At 33.7% G+C, this 24,394-nt stretch overlaps 1 protein-coding gene across 1 annotated transcript; it reads right to left on the bottom strand.

Annotated features, from left to right (window-relative positions):
* Window positions 1-4,024: 4,024 nt before the first annotated feature.
* LOC126751172 (hematopoietically-expressed homeobox protein Hhex) lies at window positions 4,025-15,514 on the bottom strand. The gene is made up of 2 exons (XM_050461219.1): window positions 14,968-15,514; window positions 4,025-4,675 (listed from the first exon to the last, which is right to left on the bottom strand). Exons 1-2 carry the CDS (start codon window positions 15,512-15,514, stop codon window positions 4,173-4,175), a joined length of 1,050 nt encoding a protein of 349 aa, XP_050317176.1. The 3' UTR covers window positions 4,025-4,172.
* Window positions 15,515-24,394: the final 8,880 nt, after the last annotated feature.

Below are 24,394 nucleotides of genomic sequence, written 5' to 3'. Positions count from 1 at the left end.
CCCTAATATATATTTAGGTGTAAAAACTTTATAAATTACGTATACATACATAAAGTACACAAACTGTCAAACGCTTACAAATATTGAAACAGTAAGGCATTGTATTTAAAAGTAGGTCACAAATCGAAATACTCTTATATGCTTATGTATACACGCATACATATATATATATATATATATATATATATATATATACAAACTCTTATATACATAACTAAATATATATATATATAAATATTGAATATATCTAATATAAAATATGAGTATGCCCAGATAATATTAGCTAATCCCAACAAAAAGGGCAAAAACTAGTAATCCTACTACTAATTGCTTTCCTTTGCTTTCTTTTCTAAAACGTATGCTAAATATTAACATACATACATGCTATTATAAGTGAAGATTGCAGTAAATAAGAAATGGATTTTAATTAATTGTGCATAGCGAAAACGCATTTACGGGCATTTGGATTTGTCGTGCGACTAGACGCAGTTTCGGTGCGTGCGTGTGTTAGCAGTTAGAATTCTAAATATCAGTAGTTGCATGCCAAAACTAATTAAAAAAAAAAAATTAAATTTTAAAAAAATTAAAATTACTGTAATTCTAGCTAAAACCAATTTAAGACCATACAACAACGTTAACGTAATAGAATTTCGTAACAAGAAAAAGAAGGCGCTTTGAATTTATTTTAGAAACGCAAATTGTAAAGAATGCCCAAACAAACATAAATTTACCAAATAATTAGTGACTAATATTAATTTTTCTACTCAGTATACTTTAGTTATACATTTATGTAGCATTTATAAAAATAATTAATTAAATATATATACATATACATATACATATATACTACTAAAATGAAGCTACGGTAAACAATAAAGATAAAAAATAATTAAAATAAAAATTGTTCAATTAATAATTGTTAAAAGAGTAATCAAAAATTAACTGACAAATACTTAAAACTCGGTGTATTAGGTGAATAAATAGCATTGATTCGTAAAATTTATCCAGGAAAATGCGCACATACACACACACATAAATATGCATATTTATAGTCAGAGTCTGAAAACTTTCGCTTTCGCAAAAATAGCTCGTTGAATTACAGCAACACAATAAAATTGTAATAATTGACTACGCTGACAGTTAACAATAACAAAATTGGTCTATCGTAATATGGAAATGCTTAGTTCTTAGTATGGACTTATGGACATTAGGGTGTTTCATTAAAAACTTTTTTTCTGTTTTTTCGCGGACACAAGAAAATTTTGTTTATGTTGAAAAGAAATTCTCTGAAAATTCCAGCCTTTCATTTTGACTTTAGGTAATTTTGATTTTCCACGTGTTTCTAATATCGACTAAAATGTTGAAAGCATTTTTTTCTACATAAAAAAATTGCATGTATTCGCGAAGAAACCAAAAAAAATTAATTGAAACACCCTAATGTACGTATTTACATATGTATATATGTATACATATTATAACTTCATTATTTGTAAAAAATTCTGTTTTACCTTCAATAACTGCCATTCAAAGCACAAAACCATTTTTATAAAAATATTATTTATTTATGTCTTACTGCCCGTGAATCAGTAGAAAAATAATAAACTTTCAAAATGAAAGTAGCAATATCCTGTTGAGCAATGTACGATCAAAAATTAAAATTTCACATTTTGAAAATTAAATAAATTTAATTTAATATGTAGGGAATGATATTTCCACAACAGTTTTGCGTTTTAGCAAAGCTCTCTCTGCCGCTCTACCAAAATCCTTGAAGGATTCTCGAAAGAAATATTTTTTTTATGAAAATTTTTCATTGATATGACGAATTTTTAAATTAATTAATAATTTTGATGCAATCTTTACATGCTTACAGGCTTTCTTACTTTTTTTTATTCCTCTCCATTTTTATTCCTCATCCGGGAAAAAATATTCGTGGTGTCAAATTTGACTATTTCTAAAGTTATAGTAAAAGTCTAGGAAGAGATAGACGATTAATTTTCTATAAATTTTAATTCCGATAAGCTTATAGAAGAATTTGAAACAAATAAGGTTGTTTCATTAATATATTTGGCTTCGTACCAGAGTTAACATCCAACCTTATCATCGTACTTTTCGGCTGACATCGACATCGTGTCGAATGCATTACTGATAATAGAAAGAATATAATTTCAGATACCATTTTCATTACTTTTACTAAGAAAAAACATATTCCTACAATTAAAATAAATAGATAATTATTGTTTTGCGGTTTCTTGCGTATAAATTTTATGTTTTATGTATGTATGTATGTACATACATATGTACTATATATGTACGGAAGAGCGGGTCGCTTTATTTCTATAAAATCGCCTATACGGAAAATGTTGTTCAGAATTATCTGTAGAATATTCGCCGTATACGCGATTTTTCCGTTTTTTGGCTCCCTGTAAATCGACCTGCTCTAATGTACAGGCTTCTAAAAGTAATACTCCATATACGATAGGACACGGATTTTAATGTAATTATTATTGATTTTATTTATGCGCCTTAAGAACAGATGAAATCAACTAAGTTGTGAAGAAAATAAATTTAATAACTTAATAACCAATATTTACATTAAGTAGTAAATAATTAAATAATAAACTAATAAATAAACACTAAATTCAATATATCATACATTCTATGATGTTATACAATCTCTAGAGCCATTACAAAGTTGCATACTAAATTATTTAAAATTATTTTTTTTTTTGACAAAAAGCAAAATGTAATTTAATTGCGTGAAATAAAAGAAACGGTTAAAACCTAAATATTTAATCACAATTCAAACTCAAAAAAATTAATTGTTGAAATTAAAAAACACTAAACATACATACATACGTATATATACATATATATTACAGTAACCTATTTTCACTACCACTACAAATTCCAAAAACTATGTATTACTCCAACAAGCAACTAAGGCAACAACAAATATGCATGATTAATCATAGCGATTAAAATGGCCCACAACAACAATAACTTATGTAATTAAAAGTAGTTACCGAATTACACATGCATAAATATAAACAATTAATTGACATGTTCGAAAACATTTATGCATTTCTCTGCTAAACTAAATACAGTACATAATATATTAAACATATAGATACTTATGTATATTATATATGTACATATATATACATCTAAATAGCAAATAAAAATCAAAGCAAATGATGTCAGAAGAATAAAAAGTGCTTACTAATTGCTTATAAACTCGGAGAAGACTTTGAGAGAAAAGAAGAATGAAGCGATTACGGGTAAGTTACAGATTATCTATATCTATACTAATATTGTATAGAGGGAAGATTTGTTTGTTTGAATTGAATAGGCTATGTAACTATTAGAAGGATTTGAAATAAGCTTTCATCGCTGGGAAGATACCCCGGTGAACATGGGCTATATCATATACATATATTCTGAGAAAATTTACCATAGTAATGTACATAGTTTTTATATTCCAACAGAAAGTAAAGACTTTAGCAAATATAAAGCCTACTGACTTTTTAAAAAATTTGATATTTTGAGTTGAGACTTTTTTTATTGAAAATTAGGGTTTTTTATATAACGTTAAAATAAGAAAAAACGATTTTACATAATAAATGCAGTGTGGGACATAAGAAGCTCAGTTTCCACTAAATTTTCAAAAACTTTGAGGTTATCTGAAAAATATTTACATACAAAATTTATAGATCATTTTATTACCTGCAATATTGCCTTATAACACTTTTCTATAGGGCTCGTAGTTTTGTCAGAAACTTCCTTTTTCCGACCTCAGATCCCCCGTAACTAAATTGTTTTAGAATTAACTTTTTTGCTGGTATATTAGAAATCTCAATATTCTGAAAATGAGCACTAATATTTTAAGTAGTTTTGCACACCTCTTTTTTCGGTTGTCGGTTTTGTCTTCATGTTTCGGTAATATAACTGCATAGTATGTAAACGTGTGACTATAAAAATTCAAAATTATATACACAATTTTATTTATTTATTTCTTTATTCCCCACACATTTTTTATAAATCAAAGCAATAATTTATATTAATTTAATTACATTACTTAAATCATAAAATAAATATAGAACTTTATAACACTTAAATTTAGAAATAAAAAACTATACGCAATCCCCCTAATTTATCCACCCAACATATTATTGCTATTCACTCCTCGTTATCTTGTCCTTTTCTTCATCGCTGTCTTCAACGTCATCGATATCGTCATCGTCTTCTTCCTCTGAAAGCAAATCACGACTGCTATCGATTTGAACGTAATCACTGCCAGTGCTACTACAGTGCGGCATAGCACCGCTCGAGCTGCTGCTGCTACCAACAGTCCTGCCACTACTACCGCCCAGCGCTTGACTCAAAATGTGTGAGGGCGATGTTCGTTTAGTTTGATTGGAGCGACGCCATTTGGCACGTCGATTTTGAAACCAAGTCTTTACCTGGCGATCGGAGAGCTTGAGTTGGAGCGCAAGGTGCCGCCGTTCTTCGGGTGACAAGTACTTTGAGCTAGCGAAGCGATTCTCAAGATTTTTCGTTTGTTGCGATGTGAACCGTATTTGACCGCCCTTACGTTTAACACCAAAATTGGGCATATAAAAGCCCGGATAGGCAGCATTACAGTAGAGAGCAGCAGCGGCGGCATTGCCAGGGAATCCTAAAAAAACAGATTGGAGAGAATTTTATTTATAAATTCATAAATAAATATAAATTGAAATTAATTAACAAAATTATTTATATTGTATGTAGATTATAGCATATATAAAATTTGACAATAAATGAGAAATAATAATATTTCTTTCGTGTCACCCTGCATTCGACATTTTTCCATTTTACATAATAACATTTGATTGGTGTTCGACGGCCATAAATACTGTTCTGTACGAAAAGCAACAAAAACCTGCTTGAGTGAAGAAGTACCGTAATGTATAGGCAATACCAATGGCAAGCACACACAACCAAAGTCATATTAATTCACCCTTATCTTGCCATAGCGTTGTTGTTTTCTCTCTCGCTCGCTCTAGTATTGGACTCCCGCAGTCAGCGCCATTGCACAAGCAACAAAATGATTGTGTGTGAGTACAGCAATAAAAAGCCAATTACTGCCATAATTGCTATCATTTATAGTTGGGTTTTTGGTTTAACGGTATCACGCAATAAATGGCGCAAACAACAAATTATAGATAATAAATGTTATAGAGAACTGTGATATGCGTATGTATAATAAATGTAAAGCCTCCTCTGAGTGTGTGGGCGTATTAGATGGTAGAAAAAAGATGCACTAAACAAATTTAACTTCGGTTTTCAATGTCGGTTTTTGGTATTTAATTATATTATATGCAATATGCAATGAAGACATATTTGTTGAACATTCATTAGCGCGTGATTGCCTATTTTGAAGAGTCACCAGCTTTTATATGACAGTGAGAACAAAATGCCCAACTAAGCTCTTAACACTTTTCTCAACTGAACGCTATCTTTATTTCCAAAAATATGGAAAGCACATGATTTGATAAAGGGAAATTTCGACCGGAATATTAGACACATTACGCGGGATTGTCGTGCATTAAATGGAGTTTTTGATATACAATTTTATATTGTTTGCTTATATTTGTTATATTGCTGATATTAAACTGTCACATTCCAGGTATAAGTTATTCGCACAAAAGCGAAATTTAGTATACTAAATTAGATAACAGTACAACAAAAAATAAAATACAATAGTTTAACGTTCCAAACTACATTAAAAGCATTATATTCAATAATACAATTTTAAACTTTACTTTAATAGCTGCAGAGCTGTTTGAGCTTAAAATTAAATGATTTTTGAAAAACAAAACTTTTCAATTATCTTATTTATTTTCTTACCAAAGTTATGAAATTGAAAACGGTAGAAATTAGTATTTCGTCTTGCCCTCGTTGCACTCTTATAGAAGATTGTACCTTCTCTATTTAGCTCCTCGCTTCGTGCTTCCGCGCCTGATACGGAGAAGCACTTTCCGATCTTGACGGAGCATTTGGTGTTGCACAATGTCGGCTTACACAGCCGTATTAGCTTTGCGGCGATACGAAGTTCTGCCATAGCGGGATAGAGGCGCTTCCTTTTCGAGCTTTCGAAGGCGACTTTAAAATCGACGAAGAGATGTTGTGTGTCGATCTTCTTTTCACGGGTTTTTTCCAAGATTTGGCGGAAGGTGAAAATTTGGTGGATAGTAGATTCTTCAGGCTTAAAGTCACACTGACAAAGTCCAATCAGTGTGTTGACGATGTGCTTCAGTCTTTCATACACTCCGCTCGATAAAATCTTATATGTAAGCTCGGCCGGTAATTCATCGGCCCCTACCGTTTTGTCGTTCTTCAGACAGGTAATTACTATTCGAACCTCATCATAGTCGTCATCTATCAACATCTATTCCATCATCATCGATTGGGGAATCCAGATGTTGCCCTTTCACTGCCGTTTAGCAAGCTGGAGAAGTGTCGCTCCATAGCTTCAGTATGCTCTGAACATCAACCACTGGGTTCTACAAGAGTATGCTCGGCTTTAGAAACATTCCTTTAGAGGCGGCTTCTTTTCCTTCCTTCTTAAGGAGCTTGAAATGTCGTCCCACAGTTTCCATATCCCGAGTTGGTGATAAGTGCTCTCAGAGCCACAAGAGTGCAAGTCGAGTAGAAAACCATTTCGCTGTCGGTTATGATATCAGCTTCTCGACGTCTTACCTTTCCTGTGTTTGGTGACGGGCGTGCTTTGCAACTGCTTTGCTTGATGAATTTTCTTGTGCTGGAATATGGTACTACAGACAACCATATTTTGGGCCCCTGCGAAGTTGATCAACCTCAACTCATTTGGAGAGGTTTCGCCATGAAGACTGTTGTAGCAAAGATGCCTTCTTTGCCTTAAATGCCAAGCACAATTTTTACATCGTGGCGGGGCAGTTGTCATAATCGTGCTTCAGACGCTCATAAAAGGCATCTTTGGTCATATCGTCCTACTGGGCCGTCGGGGCGTGGTCGCAAATCAATGTTATGTTGTAGAGTTTTGCTTTGATGCGGATTGTGGTTAGATGCTCATTCACCGGAGTGAATGCCAGGACTCGACGACTGAGTCTATCTCCCACCACGAATCCCACACCAAATTTACGTTCCTCTATACGGGCGCTGTAGTAAATGAAACAAATTCATCGCCGTCCCTGTCCCGTCCATCGCATTTCTTGAACGACGGTGATGTCAGTTTTTACTTTTACGAGGACATCAACCAGCTGGGCATCGGAACTTTCCCAATTTAGGGACCTCACATACCAGGTGCATACCCTTAAATCGTAATCCCTAATGCATTTGCAGTGGTCGTCATTAAAAGAGCGGGCCTCTAATTCGAGGCTGTACACCTCGCTAGGCGAGTAGTATAAAGCTTTATATGTACATACATATTTATATAACGAGCCGATTGTTTCATGACCGACGCCCGCTCGCAGCCGCACCTCTGGTGAACTGACTCTGGAGTTGGCTACCACATCTTATACAAGCGTTACTCACGTTTCCAGGGTGCGCGACGAGGACACAAGACTAGAAATTGGGTATAGTCTTACAACTGTAACTACTTCCCCAGAAGCATAACTATACCCCATAATATACTTACATAACGAATAAAAACATATGTAAACATCCATAACAGAAATGACCACTCAGTACACAATATTTTGAAATGTCTTCTACTGTGGGAGCTATTTAAGATAAGAAATAAAAAACTCCAAGGCATATCCAATGGATTAACAGTGAGAATAGCATTGAATTACTCAATTGCATTGATTAAAAAAAAAAACAAGAAAGTAGTTTACTGCACTAACATACACCCCTTTATTTGAAAATATACAATTTTGTAGCCTTTTAATTGCATAGCTATGCACATCCCCTTACACATATTCGTATACCCGCATATATTGCCCACAACGTTAGTCGCAGACATTGTCAACTTACATCGATTATAATTGATTAATGAGCATTGTTTGTTTGCACTGCTGTCAGCAGCGGCTCCAATGTCATCGAAATTCGGCTGCAGTTAAGCGCCAACTGTTTTACAACTGGTATCATCCATTTTAAAGATATACATATATGTATGTATATACATATTTTTGTATGTAAACTATGCATGCGTTGTTGGTATAAATTCATATGTGTGAATGTGTGTATGTTTGTGTGTATTTGTTTATAACTTCAAACGCTTATTTATTAATTTACTTTTGGCCTGTCTGTCCGCATGTTTGTTTGTCTGTTTGTCTGTTGGCCCGTTTATTTGCTTATCTGCTTGATCCAAGTCAAGTGTTGGCGCCAAATGACATTCGATGGCGCATTAAATGCACTTTTTGGGGGGGCACTTAAATCACATAAGACGCATAAAAGGGCCGCCAACAGCAACCACAACAGCACTCATATCGAAGAAACTGCATTAAATGGGGTGCTAGAGATGGTAGGACTATTAAATACTCGAAAGCATTATTTAGTTTAATATTTTAATTTTTTTAATGGATTATATAGTTAGAATTTAACTCGAAAATGGCTAAACCAATTAGTCTCTAATTTTAACACGAGCTTCTCAAATATATTTTTAAGTAATTAACAGGAGATTTGTTCTCACCGATAAATATTTTTTATAAACAACTTCAGTGTGAAATTTTGGTCAAAAATCGATTTTGTTTTTGAGAAACATAATATGTGCATAAATCTTTGGATCAATAAATTTAAAAGTTTTCTCAGAAAAAATTCTGGAAAATTCGCTCTTTTCGGCCTTCTAACTGTATATAAACCCTTAAGATATATAATTTGTTGTATATACATATAAATATATAAATCATATTCATTTGAAAACCGCAAGTTGTAGTGAATATTATGTAGAATGGTTGCCACCTACTAAATATGTATATACATACATATTTATGTATCTAAACATACACCGAAAAACTATAAATAACATAAATTTTTCAAAGAAATCTAATGATGGTAAAAAAATATTTAATCAGCCTTAACTAAAATAAATTATTTTACAGAGTTATCACTTGAATTTTGATATGGCTATAAATATTAAAAAACTTTAAAAAGAGTTGCCAGAGTAAATATATGTTGGAAGAAAAATGCCATCGCCATTACTTCTTCAAAAATTTTATTAATGTAAAATTTTAAAAGTAAAACAAATAAGATGTATGCTTTATTGAAAAAACATTATTCTCAGTTCGAAAATTATTATTATTGTTTTGTTAAAAAAAAATATAAAACCCAATATTACAAACTTTTTCTTTTAGAGATTTTGTAGCAAAATATAAAGCTATGTATGACTATAGTCTTAATATTCTCAAAAACTGAGCTTGCTGAACTTTATTCACAACACTCTCCATAAATTTTGTTGTTCCAATTAGGGTAAAAATTACTGCTACTTAATCTCATTTTTCTTCCTGAGCCCTAAAACACGCTGCTCTACTCTAAGTGTCACCACTACCACCAACGGTGCATTTCTCAGCCCAGTTCGGCATAAAAGCAAATAAAACAAACTTTGATTAAACATTTTTCAAGTGGCAGACTTTAAGGGGTAATACGTAGTTAAGCGAAGAAGTTAAATATTTATGGAATAGTATGTGCATGTGTGTTTGTGTGTGTGTTTGAATGTGATCACACACATAATTTTTGTGATTCTCCACCTAAGGACTGATAGTCGAGATGGGTACATCAGTTATTGCCTTATCATGTATCATACTGTTAAAATTTCATCAAAATAGAAACAAAAACAAATGAAACAAGAAGAAACGTTAACTTTGGCTCCACCGATGCTATAATACCCTTTACAGGTTCCTTTCTTGTCCATATACATATATATGTATATATATATCTCGATTTATATGCTTTAGTGAGGCGATCTGAACATTATGTTCGAAGGTTCAAGCGTTGTTTTGGATAATAATCTATGCAAAATTTCGTGAAAATATCTCATCAAATCAAAAAAATGTCCATAAAATAACATAATTTTGATCGGTCAGTTTGTATAACATATACATAAGTCCTATTGTCGACCGATATCAGCTTTTACAAGAAATTAACAGTTTACTGGGAAGACAGAAAAGGAAAGGAAAGAAAGAGTATATCAACTGTGAGACTAGTTTGCGTATATACAGACAGATGGATATCTATAAACCGAGTCAGCTGATCATTTATATATATTATATATTGTATAGGGTCTCCGACGTTTCCTTACACGTTGAGTGTTACAAACTTCATGGAGAATCTTAATACAAGGTGCGTTCCAAAGTAAACAGGACTTTTTGAATCTAGCGCCCTATGGTGGCGCTATCTACTGGTGCGTTAGAATCTGCTGTCTTTATCAATTGTCAAGTGAGAAGTTCATGACATTTCGTTGATTGGAAGTGAAGTTATTGCGTTTTAAGTGTCAGTAAGTTTGTGTTATCGGTGCGAAAATGAGCTTCGAACAAAGAGCCAACATTAAATTTTGTTTTAAAATTGGTAGAACTTTTACCGAAACATAAATGTCGATCAACATGTGGGCCAATCAAAATCCGTGATCACTGGAAATTCCATCGGAACTGTGAGTGAATTCATCAAAAATCAGCCGAAATCATCATTGAAATTCATGGAAATGGAATTGAACATCTCCACAACATCGATTTATCGCATTTTGACCGAGCGTTTGGGCTTACGAAAAGTGTGTTCACGGTTTGTTCCGCACAAATTGACTGACTACCAAAAATTGTTCAGAATCCAAAATTCGAAGGACATCATTGTGGCCGATTATTTGACCAAAAATCACATTTTAACCATTAACCACTCACCGAATTCACCTGACATGGCACCGTGCGGCGTCTTCCTTTTCGGAAAAATGCATTTGCCCATGAAATGAAAGCGTTATGCAGACGTAGAGTGCATTCAAAAGGCTTGCACCGGCATACTGGCGGCCGTACCGGTCAACGAGCTAAAACACTCGTTCGAAATGCTTTTGGACCGTGCAAAAAGCTGTATTGAAGCAGAAGGAGACTATTTTGAATAAAATAAATTGATTTTGCCGAAAAAACCATTGCAGAAGGTATACCCTGACTATTTTATATAAAAGAGCAATCAATGAGGACATCAACCAGCTTTGCCAGACATTCCAGAAAAAATTTCCATTGTTACTGTTCTGTTTTTTTACTTTGGAACGCACCTTGTATACCCTGTTCTGAGTATAATTTTGGTACAACAACTTGAAACACAATATTTGCACTCACCAAGAGCAATCAACACGAAAATGTGAAAGCAAAATAAGCTCTAAGAAATCGTTGCTTTATCTCTTAAATAAAAAGTGCTATTAATGGCGTTTAATAAGGTGCTGTCCATCAACGGGCTCGCAATAGCCGATAAGCGGCGTATGGACAAGCACACCCACACACACACAAGAAACGTTTTGTTGTTTATATGTTTAAACTTTATTTATTGCTGAGCGAAAACAGAGTATCTTTTAACAAATCAAAAACGCAAATATATATTAATATTGGACAGTTGAAGTACGTTCCCCGCTCGCTTCCTCGCTACCTAACATGCGCTGCTTATAAAAGAAAACGCTTATTTTTTTTCCTCGTCTTATCTACGCACTCGAACAAAACATCGTTTAATAAGTAATAGCAGCACATACAATTAGGCATTTGTATCTATATACTTATGTATGTATAGGCATATATGTATATAGATATATAGTATGTATATATTCTTATATCTGTACATTTTAAATTGTGATCATTTTAATTTGGCTTGCACCTAAGCAATTACATTGTTGCTGTTGTTTTGTTTTGTTTAATTTCAATTTTGTTATTATTGCTAAGTTTTTTAAGTTTCGATTTGACTGATAAGCGTATTATTATACAATATCGATTAGTAATTTGTTATATTTCAAGCTATTAGCAATAAAATTTATAACCTGCAATAAAATTCTCTTTCGGAAGTTTGGTATTATTTTTAGGTGATATCATGTCGACGCATGTCTGACACAAGTTAAATGGAACCACTTTTTAAGAGGAAAGTTTGGAATTTTTGGCAAATATTTTTGAAAATAAAAATAAGATATTTAATGCTAAAGATGTTATTTAATTATTTTTAAAAGCACATTGTATAAAAATCCATTAATTTTGAAATATTATATATAATTATATGTGACCTGGTCTACGAAAAGGGAGCTAACGTGCGAAACCAGGTCACATATGTATATATATCTGTTATCAATAGATAATAAAATCAAAATATAAAAACAAATGTTCATAAATAATTTAAAAATTAAACCTCAACACAATATTTTTCGTATTATAAAAAATATCTTCCAATATCATATTCATAAGGAAAATGAGACTAAAAAACCAATTATTATACCACAAAAATGATTAAGTTTGTCACAAAATTTGTAAGATCTAGAAGGAAGTGCTCAACGTCATTTAGTAATCTTAAAATTTTCACAAGTCCTTTTCTTCTCAAGAAGCTGCTCATTTGTCGGCCGACTACGATATATGCCATACAAACTTACTAATCAAAATGTAGATAAAGACCTTTTTTACCCTTTTTTGCTATAAAAAATGCGCCTGTGAAGGGTCTTGTAGCTTTGGTGCTGCTAAATTTAAAATTTTTTTGTTTCTTTTTTTGTTTGAATTGAATTAAAAGTACCTTTTCAGTTGCTATGTCTCTTTGTTGCTACCATCTATTAAATACCGCCTTATATCTAATAGTATATAGCCACTTGCTAATACTTAAATTCCTGAAGATATGTATATGTGTCAAGTTAAGTTAAATGGTCGATCCTAAAAATGGAATCTCAATTGAACAGCTTATACGTTAACGTCGGTTCATAGTGATACCCAAAACTCCTGTAAATATCATAATGAAGATATACTCGTATGAGACCTGAAAAACAATTTCCAATCAAACGATTTCAGTTCAATAAAGTACTTGCTATAATATTATGATGTTCATAACGTATCACGTTGATGACAGCACGTAAGCCGCGTCCATGCGTTAGGCAATAGGACAAAGGATCGTCCAAGAAATTGATAACATCATGAAACTTAATCGAGCTTAATCTTACATATTGACTATGCTTTCTTGTGTCAAAATGCTAACCAGGTTAGGCATATACATGCACATATGCATACATACCTACACGTGCTGGACGCTTTCACTAATTAAAAAATATTATAAGCTATTGTTATTGATCGCCTCATTGATATCGAATATTTGCGTAAAATACTTTTAATGTTAAATTAATGCCATTGAATAATTTATTTGGGTGTTAATGACAAAGCAGTAATTTTATTTACGCCATTATTGTGCTGGCAGAGGAAGTGAAATATTAGAATTAATGCCAGACAAATGGTGTTTCAAGGGTAGCAGATCTAAAACGCAACGTAAAATTTTGTGAGTAAAATTTTGTATAGATACTTAATAACTAAAGAATTTAACTGTTATTCGACTAGTGGACTTCATGGGGAAATGGACATAGAATCATCGTGCCCTAAATAATATTCCTGAGTCTAAATTCAGTAAAACTGTAATTATACAATTTAAATCAAAATTAAAGTAATATATAAACTTTGTGAAATTGTAATTTAAAATCCTCAGTTTGTTTACCGCAGCTCTCTAAGTCGGTACACCTCTGTAGTGCGTTGCGATTTTTACAATCGATAAAAATATCGAACAAATAATTTGCATAAAATTTTGTATTTCTAACCAAATTTCGTGTGCGGAATCGTTGCGAATGTTGGAAAAGGCTTACGGTGATTCGGTTTTATCAAAAACACAAAGCCTTCAAAGACGGTCGATAGATCGTAGAAGACATGTCTCATTCTGGACGACCTTCGACCGCTGCAACTGAAGAAAATTTAAAAAAGCGAAAGATATGGTGCTTAAAAATCGTTAGGCAAGTGTTAGAGAGATGGCAAGAGCGCTCGAAATCTCTCGTGAACCCGTTCGAATGATTGTGTTGAATATTTTGAGTATGAAACGCGTTTTTGCTCGACTCGTCCCGATAAAGCCGAATCTCTTTGAATATGCTTGATCGTGCGAATTCTGTTACCACATTCATGGATAGTATTATAACTGCTGATGAGACATGGGTTTATAAGTTTCACATGCAAACAATTCAACAGTCAACGGAATGGAGGAAAAAAACGAGCCGAAACTAAAGAAAACCACGATAAAGACGCTCAAAAATCCAGGTGATGCTCATTGTTTTTTTCGATATTCGTGGTTTGGTGCATCATGAATTTATTCCAGAGGTACAGGCGGTCTATAGAGAGTTCTATTTGGCCGAATTGAGGCTTTTGCGTGAGAACATCTGTCGAAAACGGTCGGAATTGTGGAAGAACAATTCATGGATTTTACACCATGATAAATCACCATCGCATCGAGCAACGATTTTGACCGAATTTAAAACGAAAAAAACGCAATGAAAACCTTGATCAACAAACGTATTCACCAGTTTTGGCTCCGTGTGATTTTTTCTTGTTCCACAAACTGAAATTTCCGCTCGGTGGAACCCGTTTTCAGTCGATCGTAGAGATAAAACAAAATTCGCTGAAGGAGCTGAAGGCTATCCCAAAAAGTGCTTATGAAAAGTGTTTCCAGAACTGGAAAAATCCTTGACATAAATGTATTACATCTGGTGGGAATTACTTGGAAGGCGACAGAATAAATATTGATGAATAATTAAATATTTTTCTTCTGTTTTAAAGTTCTTGAACAGTATGTGTGACCGACGGCTCTCGACTTTGCTTACATATTTTCTAGGAATGTACTCTTCAAACTATTTCTACAATTTGTGATTAAATTCTTTATTTTGATTGCCTCGAGTTTATTATGAAACGCACGGTGTTTTGAGTTTATTACTTCTTAAAGCAATTGCTACAATTACAGCAACAATTTTCTTATATCACTCACCTTCGCATTCCAAAAAGGGATTGTATTGATCGCAATAACCCGACGGTGTTACCGCAGCCGCCACTGCCGCTGCTTGAAAGTGCGGCATAAATAAAGCCGAGTTCTTCTGCATGTTCAGCATTTGCTGATAGATAAGCGAAGCGTGATCGTAGACGGGTTCAAAGCGTAATGCGCCCGACGATGGCAACAATGGTGTGCCGCCAGCGCCATGATCACTCTTGAGTAGTAGATTCTTGAAAGCGGATTGTGCATCCGGCGGCAGCGTCGAATAACCTATTGTTGTTGCCATTGGATTGGCGATTGTTGGCGGAATCGGTTCACCGATACGCGACTGCAGTGTGTGTGCAACGCTGTTGGTGGTGGTGTTCCTTATGGATGAGGATGTTGCACTGATCATTTTCGCAACCGTCGGCAAGTGTTCACTGTTATGTGCGTTACTGTGCGCGGCGGGCGGTGTGTGTGGCGTGGGCAGCGTTTTACGCTCTAATATATTCGCGATGGAAAAGGAGGATTTGTTGCTGATCGGTTTTGTGCTCACTGTTTCCATTTTGTGAATAATAAAATCACTTTTCAGTTTAATTAAAACCTTTTGCTAAAATACTGTATTTGTGTTTTTTTTATTGTTATTTATAAACTCAAATTCTTTCAAAAATCATTGAAAACGCTCAGGAGTTGATATTTATCTGCTTAAACATGTTTGCTTGTACTCATGTGTCATGCGTTGAATCACTCTGCAGATCGCTTGTTGATCACTTTCTATTACTTTCGGCGAAGCGTCGCGCCGAATGCCCAAAAAACGAAATTAACGAACCGCACACAACGAGTCGTCGAGAACTAATAAATTGTGCTAAATCAGATTTCCATACGAAATACAATAATGATAATGTGCGGGTAATAGATATCTTTATTAATAACATTAGTTGTCATAATGGTTGAAGGCATCGAAGTATCGCACCATTGATGATAGTGTCCAATAGGTGTTGCTGATAAGGCGCGCTGCGGTGACACTCCAGCGGTTAGAGGTATGCTCTCATATGTTTGTATGTTGGTATATACATATGTATGTACATAAAAGTATACAGTGTTTCATTATCATATTTTTAGGGAAAATTTAAGAATAATACAAGCGATAGTAAAGTTCGGTTGTTATCGTAATTAAACGTTTTCTATTTTTTCAAGAGCTTCTTAACTTCCTTGATAATTTGATAATAACTGCGAAAATGCGGGTCAATGGAAGTTTTATAGACAATTCTTGTAAAAGTAATATTCGATTTTTGAGGTTATATTAAAAATAAAAACCTTTAAGAGCTTATACTTTGAATCAATGGCTGATTTTTGCAAGAAGCTTTTTTGTTAATACATTGTATGTTTCAACATTAGCTACAGACTTGAAAAAATTGTATTCAATTGATCGATATTTTCGGTTAAAAGTCAACTATATATACTTGAACAGTTTTGGTTGGACTTGGACAATTTTTTGTCATAAGGTGGCATACTCTCAAGGAATAATTCGTGCAAAGTTGTATCCCGTTATACTAATTGCTTCTTGATTTACTTAGTATATACTGGAAAGTGAAAGTTTCAAACGGAATTTAAAATTGTGCTACATGGGAAATAGACGTGGTTGTAGACCCATTTCGCCCATTTTCGCCCCAAATGTCACGGATTAAATTTAGGCGAAATCGGTCGAGCGGGTGCCGAGGTTGGTTGGTTGAATTTTTAAAGGTTAAAAACGGTGAATCTCGATTTCCGGCAAAACTAACAGTCTTATGAAAAAAAGTCAAAATACAAAGTTGGTAATAAATAGATCTACAACTTTTCAGCTAAAACACCTTATCACATACCTTCAAAATTGCTGAGTGAATTCAAATAACCAATTTAACTCGTTTCTCAATCGAAAATACTCACATAAAAATATCTGTTATTTGAAAAAAGTCGGTCGGCTTCTGCGTCATGTGTCAATAAATTTATACTTTCTGATAGTATAAAAAATATACAATGTGACAAAAAAGTACCCGGAAATTGTAAATAAAATGCATTTATGTCTATTTTGTCACATTCGAAGTGAACCCCACCAGTTGTTATACCCTTATGCCAAGGATTTTTCCAGTCCTCGAAACACTTTTCATAAGCACTTTTTGGGATTGCCTTCAGTTCCTTCAGCGAACTTTTTTTTTATCTCTTCGTTCGACTGAAAACGTGTTCCACGGAGCGGCAATTTCAGTTTGAAGAACAAGCACACGGAGCTAAATCTGGTTAATACGATGGTTGATCGATGGTATTCATTGTGTTTTTGGCTTTAAACTCGATCACAATCGTACTCTTTATGAAAAAAATGCAGCTTTATCGGGACGAGTCAAGCAAGAACGCGTTTCATACCCAAAATATCCATCAAAACCATTCGAGCGGGCTCGCGAGATATGTCTAGCTCTCTTGCTAACTCCCTCAATCAGTTAAAAATACAAAATTTGAGACAAATTCTTTGTTCGATATTTTTATTCATTGTAAAAATCGCAACGCACTACCGAGGTGTACCGACTTAAACAGCTGCTGTAAAACAACTAGATCATATTTACCATGCAGTTAAGGACAGTCGTACCAACTTGGCAAAATAAATTTTTTTGAAGTATCATTTTTTGAAGTATCATTTCAACTGTATAATTTTATTATTACAATGATCTGCAACTTCATTGGAAAAGGGAGCAGTGCTAATTGAATATTTATGTATGCTTCTAATAACATGACAACCACTGTATAGGTTTATTAGATTAGTAGCTACTGACAACCGACAGCCGATATCGACGATTTAGGCTGAAAGTGTTTAGCCTTCCTAAAATGATGTACTATAAAATTGAATTAAATACGCGTTTTTCTATGTATGAGTGCTTATTTTGTTTATGTGTAAATATGTATGGATGTATGTATGTTTTTATCGAAGGCGCGGTGAGGTGCGCACGTCGCTTCGTTGATTGTTGCGCGGGTTGTCCGCTTCGCGGTCCTTTTGATCGCCTAATTGTTAATCACCGCTTATCAGCTCGTTGTGCTACTGCTAAATAATTTATAGATCGGGGTATGCATTTATAGTATATCAATTGTATAATATTTATTGCACGCGCTGTAGCTGACTACCAAAATTATAACACAAAGGCAATACATACAACTAATGTGAAGTTGAAAAGTATATGAAATACCTAACCGTTATCTGTTTAACACAACAATTTTGGACAATTTGAGTTTCGTTTACAGCCCTCTTGCTCTAGCTCTCTGCAAATAGCAAATCATTTCAGAAACACATATTTGTTATGTATGTATATGTATGCAATTTTATATAAATATATATATGTATATAAAATATATTTGGTCATAACTATTGAAATTGGCAGCTGAATTAGGCGAAGTGCAGCATTCTATTAATTATTTGTGATTCATGACTGCGGGTGGAAGTGGGTGCGAAGCGTGCGTTGTCAATTGATAGATCGAAAATAAATTATTATTTTGTATGAGTTACTCAATATGATAAATACTCGTATACATATATGGCATATTATTTAGTTATGTATTTAATACGAATTCCACTTATTTATCGTAAATGACAGTCACTTCTTCCTACGCCTAAGTCGCATTTTGGAGAATTATTCTGTGTCATTAGAAGCGTATTTTTTACTTACATATGTATAACCATATAATATACAAGGTGCGTTCCAAAGTAAACAGGACTTAAAAAAACAGAACAAATGGTTTTTTCGGCAAAATCAATTTATTTTATTCAAAATAGTCTCCTTCTGCTTCGATACAGCTTTTTGCACGGTCCAAAAGCATGTCGTTGCCCGGTATGGCCGCCAGTATGCCGGTGCAAGCCTTTTGAATGCACTCTACGTCTGCATAACGCTTTCATTTCATGGGCAAATGCATTTTTCCGAAAAGGAAGACGCCGCACGGTGCCATACCAGGTGAATCGGGGAGTGGTTAATGCTTAAAATGTGATTTTTGGTCAAATAATCGTCCTTCAAATGTTGGATTCTGAGCAATTTTTGGTCGTCAGTCAATTTGTGCGGAACAAACCGTGAACACACTTTTCGTAAGCCCAAATGCTCGGTCAAAATGCGATAAATCGATGTTGTGGAGATGTTCAATTCCATCTCACGCACAGTTTCGATGGAATTTCCAGTGATCACGAATTTTGATTGGCCCACATGTTGATCGACATTTATGTTTCGGTAAAAGTTCTACCAATTTTAAAACAAAATTTAATGTTGGCTCTTTGTTCGAAGCTCATTTTCGCACCGATAACACAAACATATTGACACTTAAAAATCAATAACTTCACTTCCACTCAATGAAATGTCATGAAATTTTCACTGGACAATCGATAAAGATAGCAGATTCTATCGCACCAGTCGACATATAGATGGCGTCACCAGGGGCGCTAGATTGAAAAAGTCCTGTTTACTTTGGAACACCTCCTTGTACATGCAGTATATATGTACATTTAAGTGCGTTTTATATAAGTCCATCCAAAGAGAATAAACTTGGTATGCGAGTTACTTGGTAAAAAAGTAAGGACGTGTTCGTAGTTGGGCGTAATCATACCATTGTCACGCCCACAAAATGCTATTAACAAGGAGCATCTGTGGGTTATAAATTTAAAAAAAGTGGGCGTGGCACCGTTTTAATGTACATATCTCCTAAACCACTAAAGCTACAATAACCAAATCGCCTAACGCATATACCATTAGACTCCTACCGATGATGTGAATATGGATGAAATTGGATTATAACCAATTATATAATATTACAATTATATTACTTTAACCTTGTGCGAAAATGAAATCGGTAATTTTTTAAAGTTAATACCATAGTTTTTGACGTCTGTAAAAAATTGAAGTGAGAGAAGAGTCGACACTAATGCAATAAAAAATAATTTGATGCTTTAAAACATTAAATCATAATGTGATCGGGAGAATATCGAGTCCGCTTTTATCGACCTTATATCTTTTATCGAACTTTAAAAAAATTTAAGGAAATTTGGTTTGAAAATTATAAAGGGTGATCCATTTCGAGCTTCCCTACTCTTTAAACAACAACACAGACACTTCAAATTTAATGGGGCATGTTTATTACCATTCAAAAGAACATTCAAATGTTGGCCGCGGCTACATCTCAGATGGTCCATCCGTTGAGTGCAATTTTCGATGACTCGTTCGAGCATTTCGACTAGTAACTGGCGAATGGCACGCTCGATATTTTCTCCTGAATCGCCAATCGAAGCGGGATTAAAACGTTAGACTTTACTGCTCCCGACAGTAAAAATCTTCTGTGATATCACACAATCTTGACCCATTGATTGACTTAAAACGTGACTACTGCTCACCAAAGTCTTCTCTCAAATTCATAGTCATAGTCGGTTAATTATCGGCCTTCATGGTTAAAACTAAAAAAGCAAACAATCGCTAGAAGTTGCATACAATGATCAATCGTCGAAAAAACTCGAAAATTGACGGAATAGAGTCGTAAAATAGTTGAATTTTACCTAAAATTAGGTACATCATTGTTAAGAAAATATGCAAAAAAAAGATGTAAAAGTAATTGAATCGTTTGTTTCCGAGTTTTTACCTAATAAAAGCTCCACTGTATGTTTACTCTATATGGGGTATATGTATGTATATATGTAACGACTTTTGATGATATATCTCACTTGAGCACTTGGTTACGTATAAATTATCAAATTGCCACATTAATGGCTACTACCCAATCGTATTCGCCTCATTCGCCGGAATACTTACGAATACTACGCTGCGATTGGTTTATAGCTCTCATACGGGAAACGCAAATTAATAAGTCCATGTAATGTTCTACTCATTAAATGATTAAATGCGATTAAACATGAATGAATACATACGAATATATGTATAAACATTCATTTATATAAATATATGTACATTTATATATTGGAATAGTTAAATTGAATTACACATATTGCGGGGTTTCACACTATTTATCAGTATTGTGGCTTAAATATCATTGCGAAGCTAATGTTGCAGAATTAGAATTAGTAACAAATATTTAAGTCCTTGTTGAATCTCCAGTGATACTAAAATATTTCAAATATCATTATTTAATGCTTGATATTGCAGTTATATGTACATACATACATATGTATATATTTTCCCGTAGTTCCTAGGTGGAACATAGCGCCTCAATAAACAAATTATAATTAATTTTATTTAAAGCTATGAATTTAATTTCTCTCCAAGAATAACCACTTCTCTGTGCTTCTGCTTCGACTTCCCGTCTCCAGGTGCTGGCTGGTCTCCCGAGTCTTCAGTTTCCAATCTAGCGCTGTTCTGCTAATGTCATCGCAAGGCTTTCGCAGAGTGTGGCCGATCCATTTCCATTTACGACGTCGAATTTCGATATTTATCGGTAGCTGTTTGGTTACGGTACAGAGGTTAGCATTGCTAATAACGTTAGGCCAGAATATCCGCATAATTTTTCGAAGACATCGATTACGAAAGGATTGCAGCGATTGTAAAACGTTTGCTACAATATTCCACGTCTCGCAGCCATATAATAAAACGGATTTCACGCTTGATTCGAATATTTTTCGCTTCGTACGTATGGATATATGTGTTGATCTCCAGACTTTAAGTCCAGTTTGTGCGGCGAGATCACTAACAGCTTCAAGTTTCAAGGAGATTTGCGAATATTTATGGGACAACAGACAGATATCATCCGCATAGTCCAAATCTTCTAGGCAAACGCTAAAACCCCAAGGTATTCCTCTGTTAGTCGCACACGCTTGACGCATCACCAACTTGACTTGGATGCCGTTACATAAAATATTTTCACACCTTACTCGGCAACTAGCTCCGGAGTACATGTCTGTTTTATTAGGTTAATTAATTTTTCCGGAACTCCTTTGCATACTAGGACTCTCCAAATCGCATCATGTTTGAGAGTGTCGAACGCTTTCTCAAAATCGATAGAGCACAGGTAGAGAGGAGTACGCCACTCTACCGACTGTTCTACAATCACTCGTAAGGTATTAATGTGATCGACATACATATGAGCAATGGGGTATGAAAACAGCTTATTCTTTACGTAGCCCATGCTTCAGCGAATCAGATAACCTTTTGTGAACTATGTGCGTTTTTATTTTATGCACCATACTTATGTAGTAGTGTTATTCCTATCTAATTTTTACATTTCGATAAATTTCCCTTATTCGGAAGAAGAGTAATAACACCTTCTTTTAGCTCGTCTGGTATCTTTTCTGATGCCCAAATATCTTTGAGTAGAGGAAACAGTATCCGCGCAGTCGTCTGAGGATAAGCTTTTAGGAGTTCTGTCGGTCAGTCAGTCATTATCTCCGTCTCATTCGGGTACGAGGTGTGAATGTCATGTCTTGGTATGTGACGTTGGCAACCGCATGGCTGAATAGCCTCCGACGAAGTTGGTGAGAGCAATTTTTCATAATAACGCTCCCAGATGGTAGTCTGCTTATCTTTGGCCGTTGACAATTTGCCATCTTCATCTTTTAGCGGTTTGGTGGTTTTGAGCCTATATACTTATTCATATATATGTATATGTGTATATATATGTCTACATATGAAAAATATTATATATTTATATACATGTATATTTAATTTGTATATTGTATATACAGAGGTACTTATGTACATATATGTATGTATGTATGTATATTTGAAATACCTATAACTGCCATTAAATAGTTTTATTGTGTCATTTCATGGCTATATACTTACCAAAACAAATATCGAAAAAAGCAAATAATCAAAAAATATTGAAGAAGCTTAAGTCGTCCTAAGATAAGCATTGATTGATTGACTAATACGAGTACTGCTATGATTCTTATACAGGTAGATATGGTACTATTTCAAACGCACCACAAACGCACACATACATACATGCAAGCATTATTTTGTGTAAAGATGAATGAGGTAATGTGTGTATGTCCGTTAATAAATGCATATGTGTGTTGTATGTATATATGTACATCATATATTTGTGAAATCACTTAGCTAAGCGCTTATTTCCGTAGTGTTGACTGCTAAGGGTTAAATAATATGGTTTTGTTTTGTGTTTTATTGCAGTTGTAAAGTCATAATCTATGTAAATAATAACATTTTGGCACCGTGGATTTTTATTTAATTTCCTTTGAGATGCATTTTGCCGACGTTCGATAAAGTTTTTCTATTTACTGGCGGCGTAAGTGCAGCGTTATGTGTTGGCCACAATTGTCTAGTTGATTACGGTGAATAAATTCACACCCGCGGTAGTAATTTGACTGAATTTGGTTTTTATTGCCACAGGTTTATTAGGGTTGTTCATATAATTTTTAATATACATACATATGTACATATGTATGTACATATATTCCAGCATTTTGTAAACACACGATTTTTTGTCCAAATATTGAAATAAGCATGAATAAAACTATTTTTAAGAAAAATCAAAATTTAAGAATTTTTCATAAATTAGGAAAATAATTTTGTTCTATAACCAATTTTGAAAATCATGCATTAAAAAATAATGGAATTAGCATTCAAATTATGATGTTTTTTCTGGCCTTAAACCTGGCCTTAATCTCAACCTTACACCGGATAATAATACAAAAAAATTACACAAAAACTTAAAAAAATTGTTTTCAAATTTACATTTTTATAATAAAAATAATAGAATTAATATTTAAATAATTTTTTTTGCAGTCTAATACCGGATTAAAAAATAAAATTGTTTACCAAAACAAAAAAAATAATTGTTTTCAAACTTACATTTTTTAATAAAAATAATGGAATTAATTTTTAAATTAAATTTGCTTGTGGCCTTGAGATATTAATGTCTTTTTTTCTTATCCTAATACCGGATAAAAATTAAAAATAAATTAACTAAAACTAAAAAAAAAACATTTTTTTTTAATTTACATATTTATTTTACATTTTTTTGTAGCCATGAAAATCTTAATGTATTTTTTATCTTATCCCAAATACCGAATTGAAAAATAAAAATATGCTGTAAATATAACAAAAAAAAATTCTTTTAAAATTTACCTGATTTTGCTCTCTTCTGCAAAATTTTGAACTAGAACTCGCACAAAGCCATTATCGTCAAATCTCTAGAGTGGTCGGTAAGCTTACACATTCAATATATATTTTATAAATTTATAATTCTAATTTTTTTATTCTAAACATTTTTAAATTAAAAAATTCGCAACCATGCCCATAATAGCACAGCTGGAGCTGCCTTTTGAAATTCGAGTAACCGAATAGTTTAAATGAATTTTGAATTTAGAAGGAACAGGTGGAGCAAACCTCTGCCCAGCATTTCTTTGCGTGGCCTCTCAGGTTCACCGTTTGAAAAAATATGATTATATGAATTTTCTAAGAAGCACTCTAAATGTAAGTAT

The sequence above is a fragment of the Bactrocera neohumeralis genome, chromosome 2 (genome assembly GCF_024586455.1).
Source record: "Bactrocera neohumeralis isolate Rockhampton chromosome 2, APGP_CSIRO_Bneo_wtdbg2-racon-allhic-juicebox.fasta_v2, whole genome shotgun sequence".
NCBI lineage: Eukaryota > Metazoa > Arthropoda > Insecta > Diptera > Tephritidae > Bactrocera > Bactrocera neohumeralis.
This window is presented reverse-complemented; position numbering and strand designations above follow the sequence as displayed.

Excerpts from the sequence above, each read along its gene's own strand:
- LOC126751172 (XM_050461219.1), bottom strand. The coding sequence starts at position 15,514 with ATGGAAACAGTGAGCACAAAACCGATCAGCAACAAATCCTCCTTTTCC. Across the intron at positions 4,676-14,967 it reads TCCCTTTTTGGAATGCGAAG|GATTCCCTGGCAATGCCGCC; the intron begins GTGAGTGATATA and ends CTGTTTTTTTAG.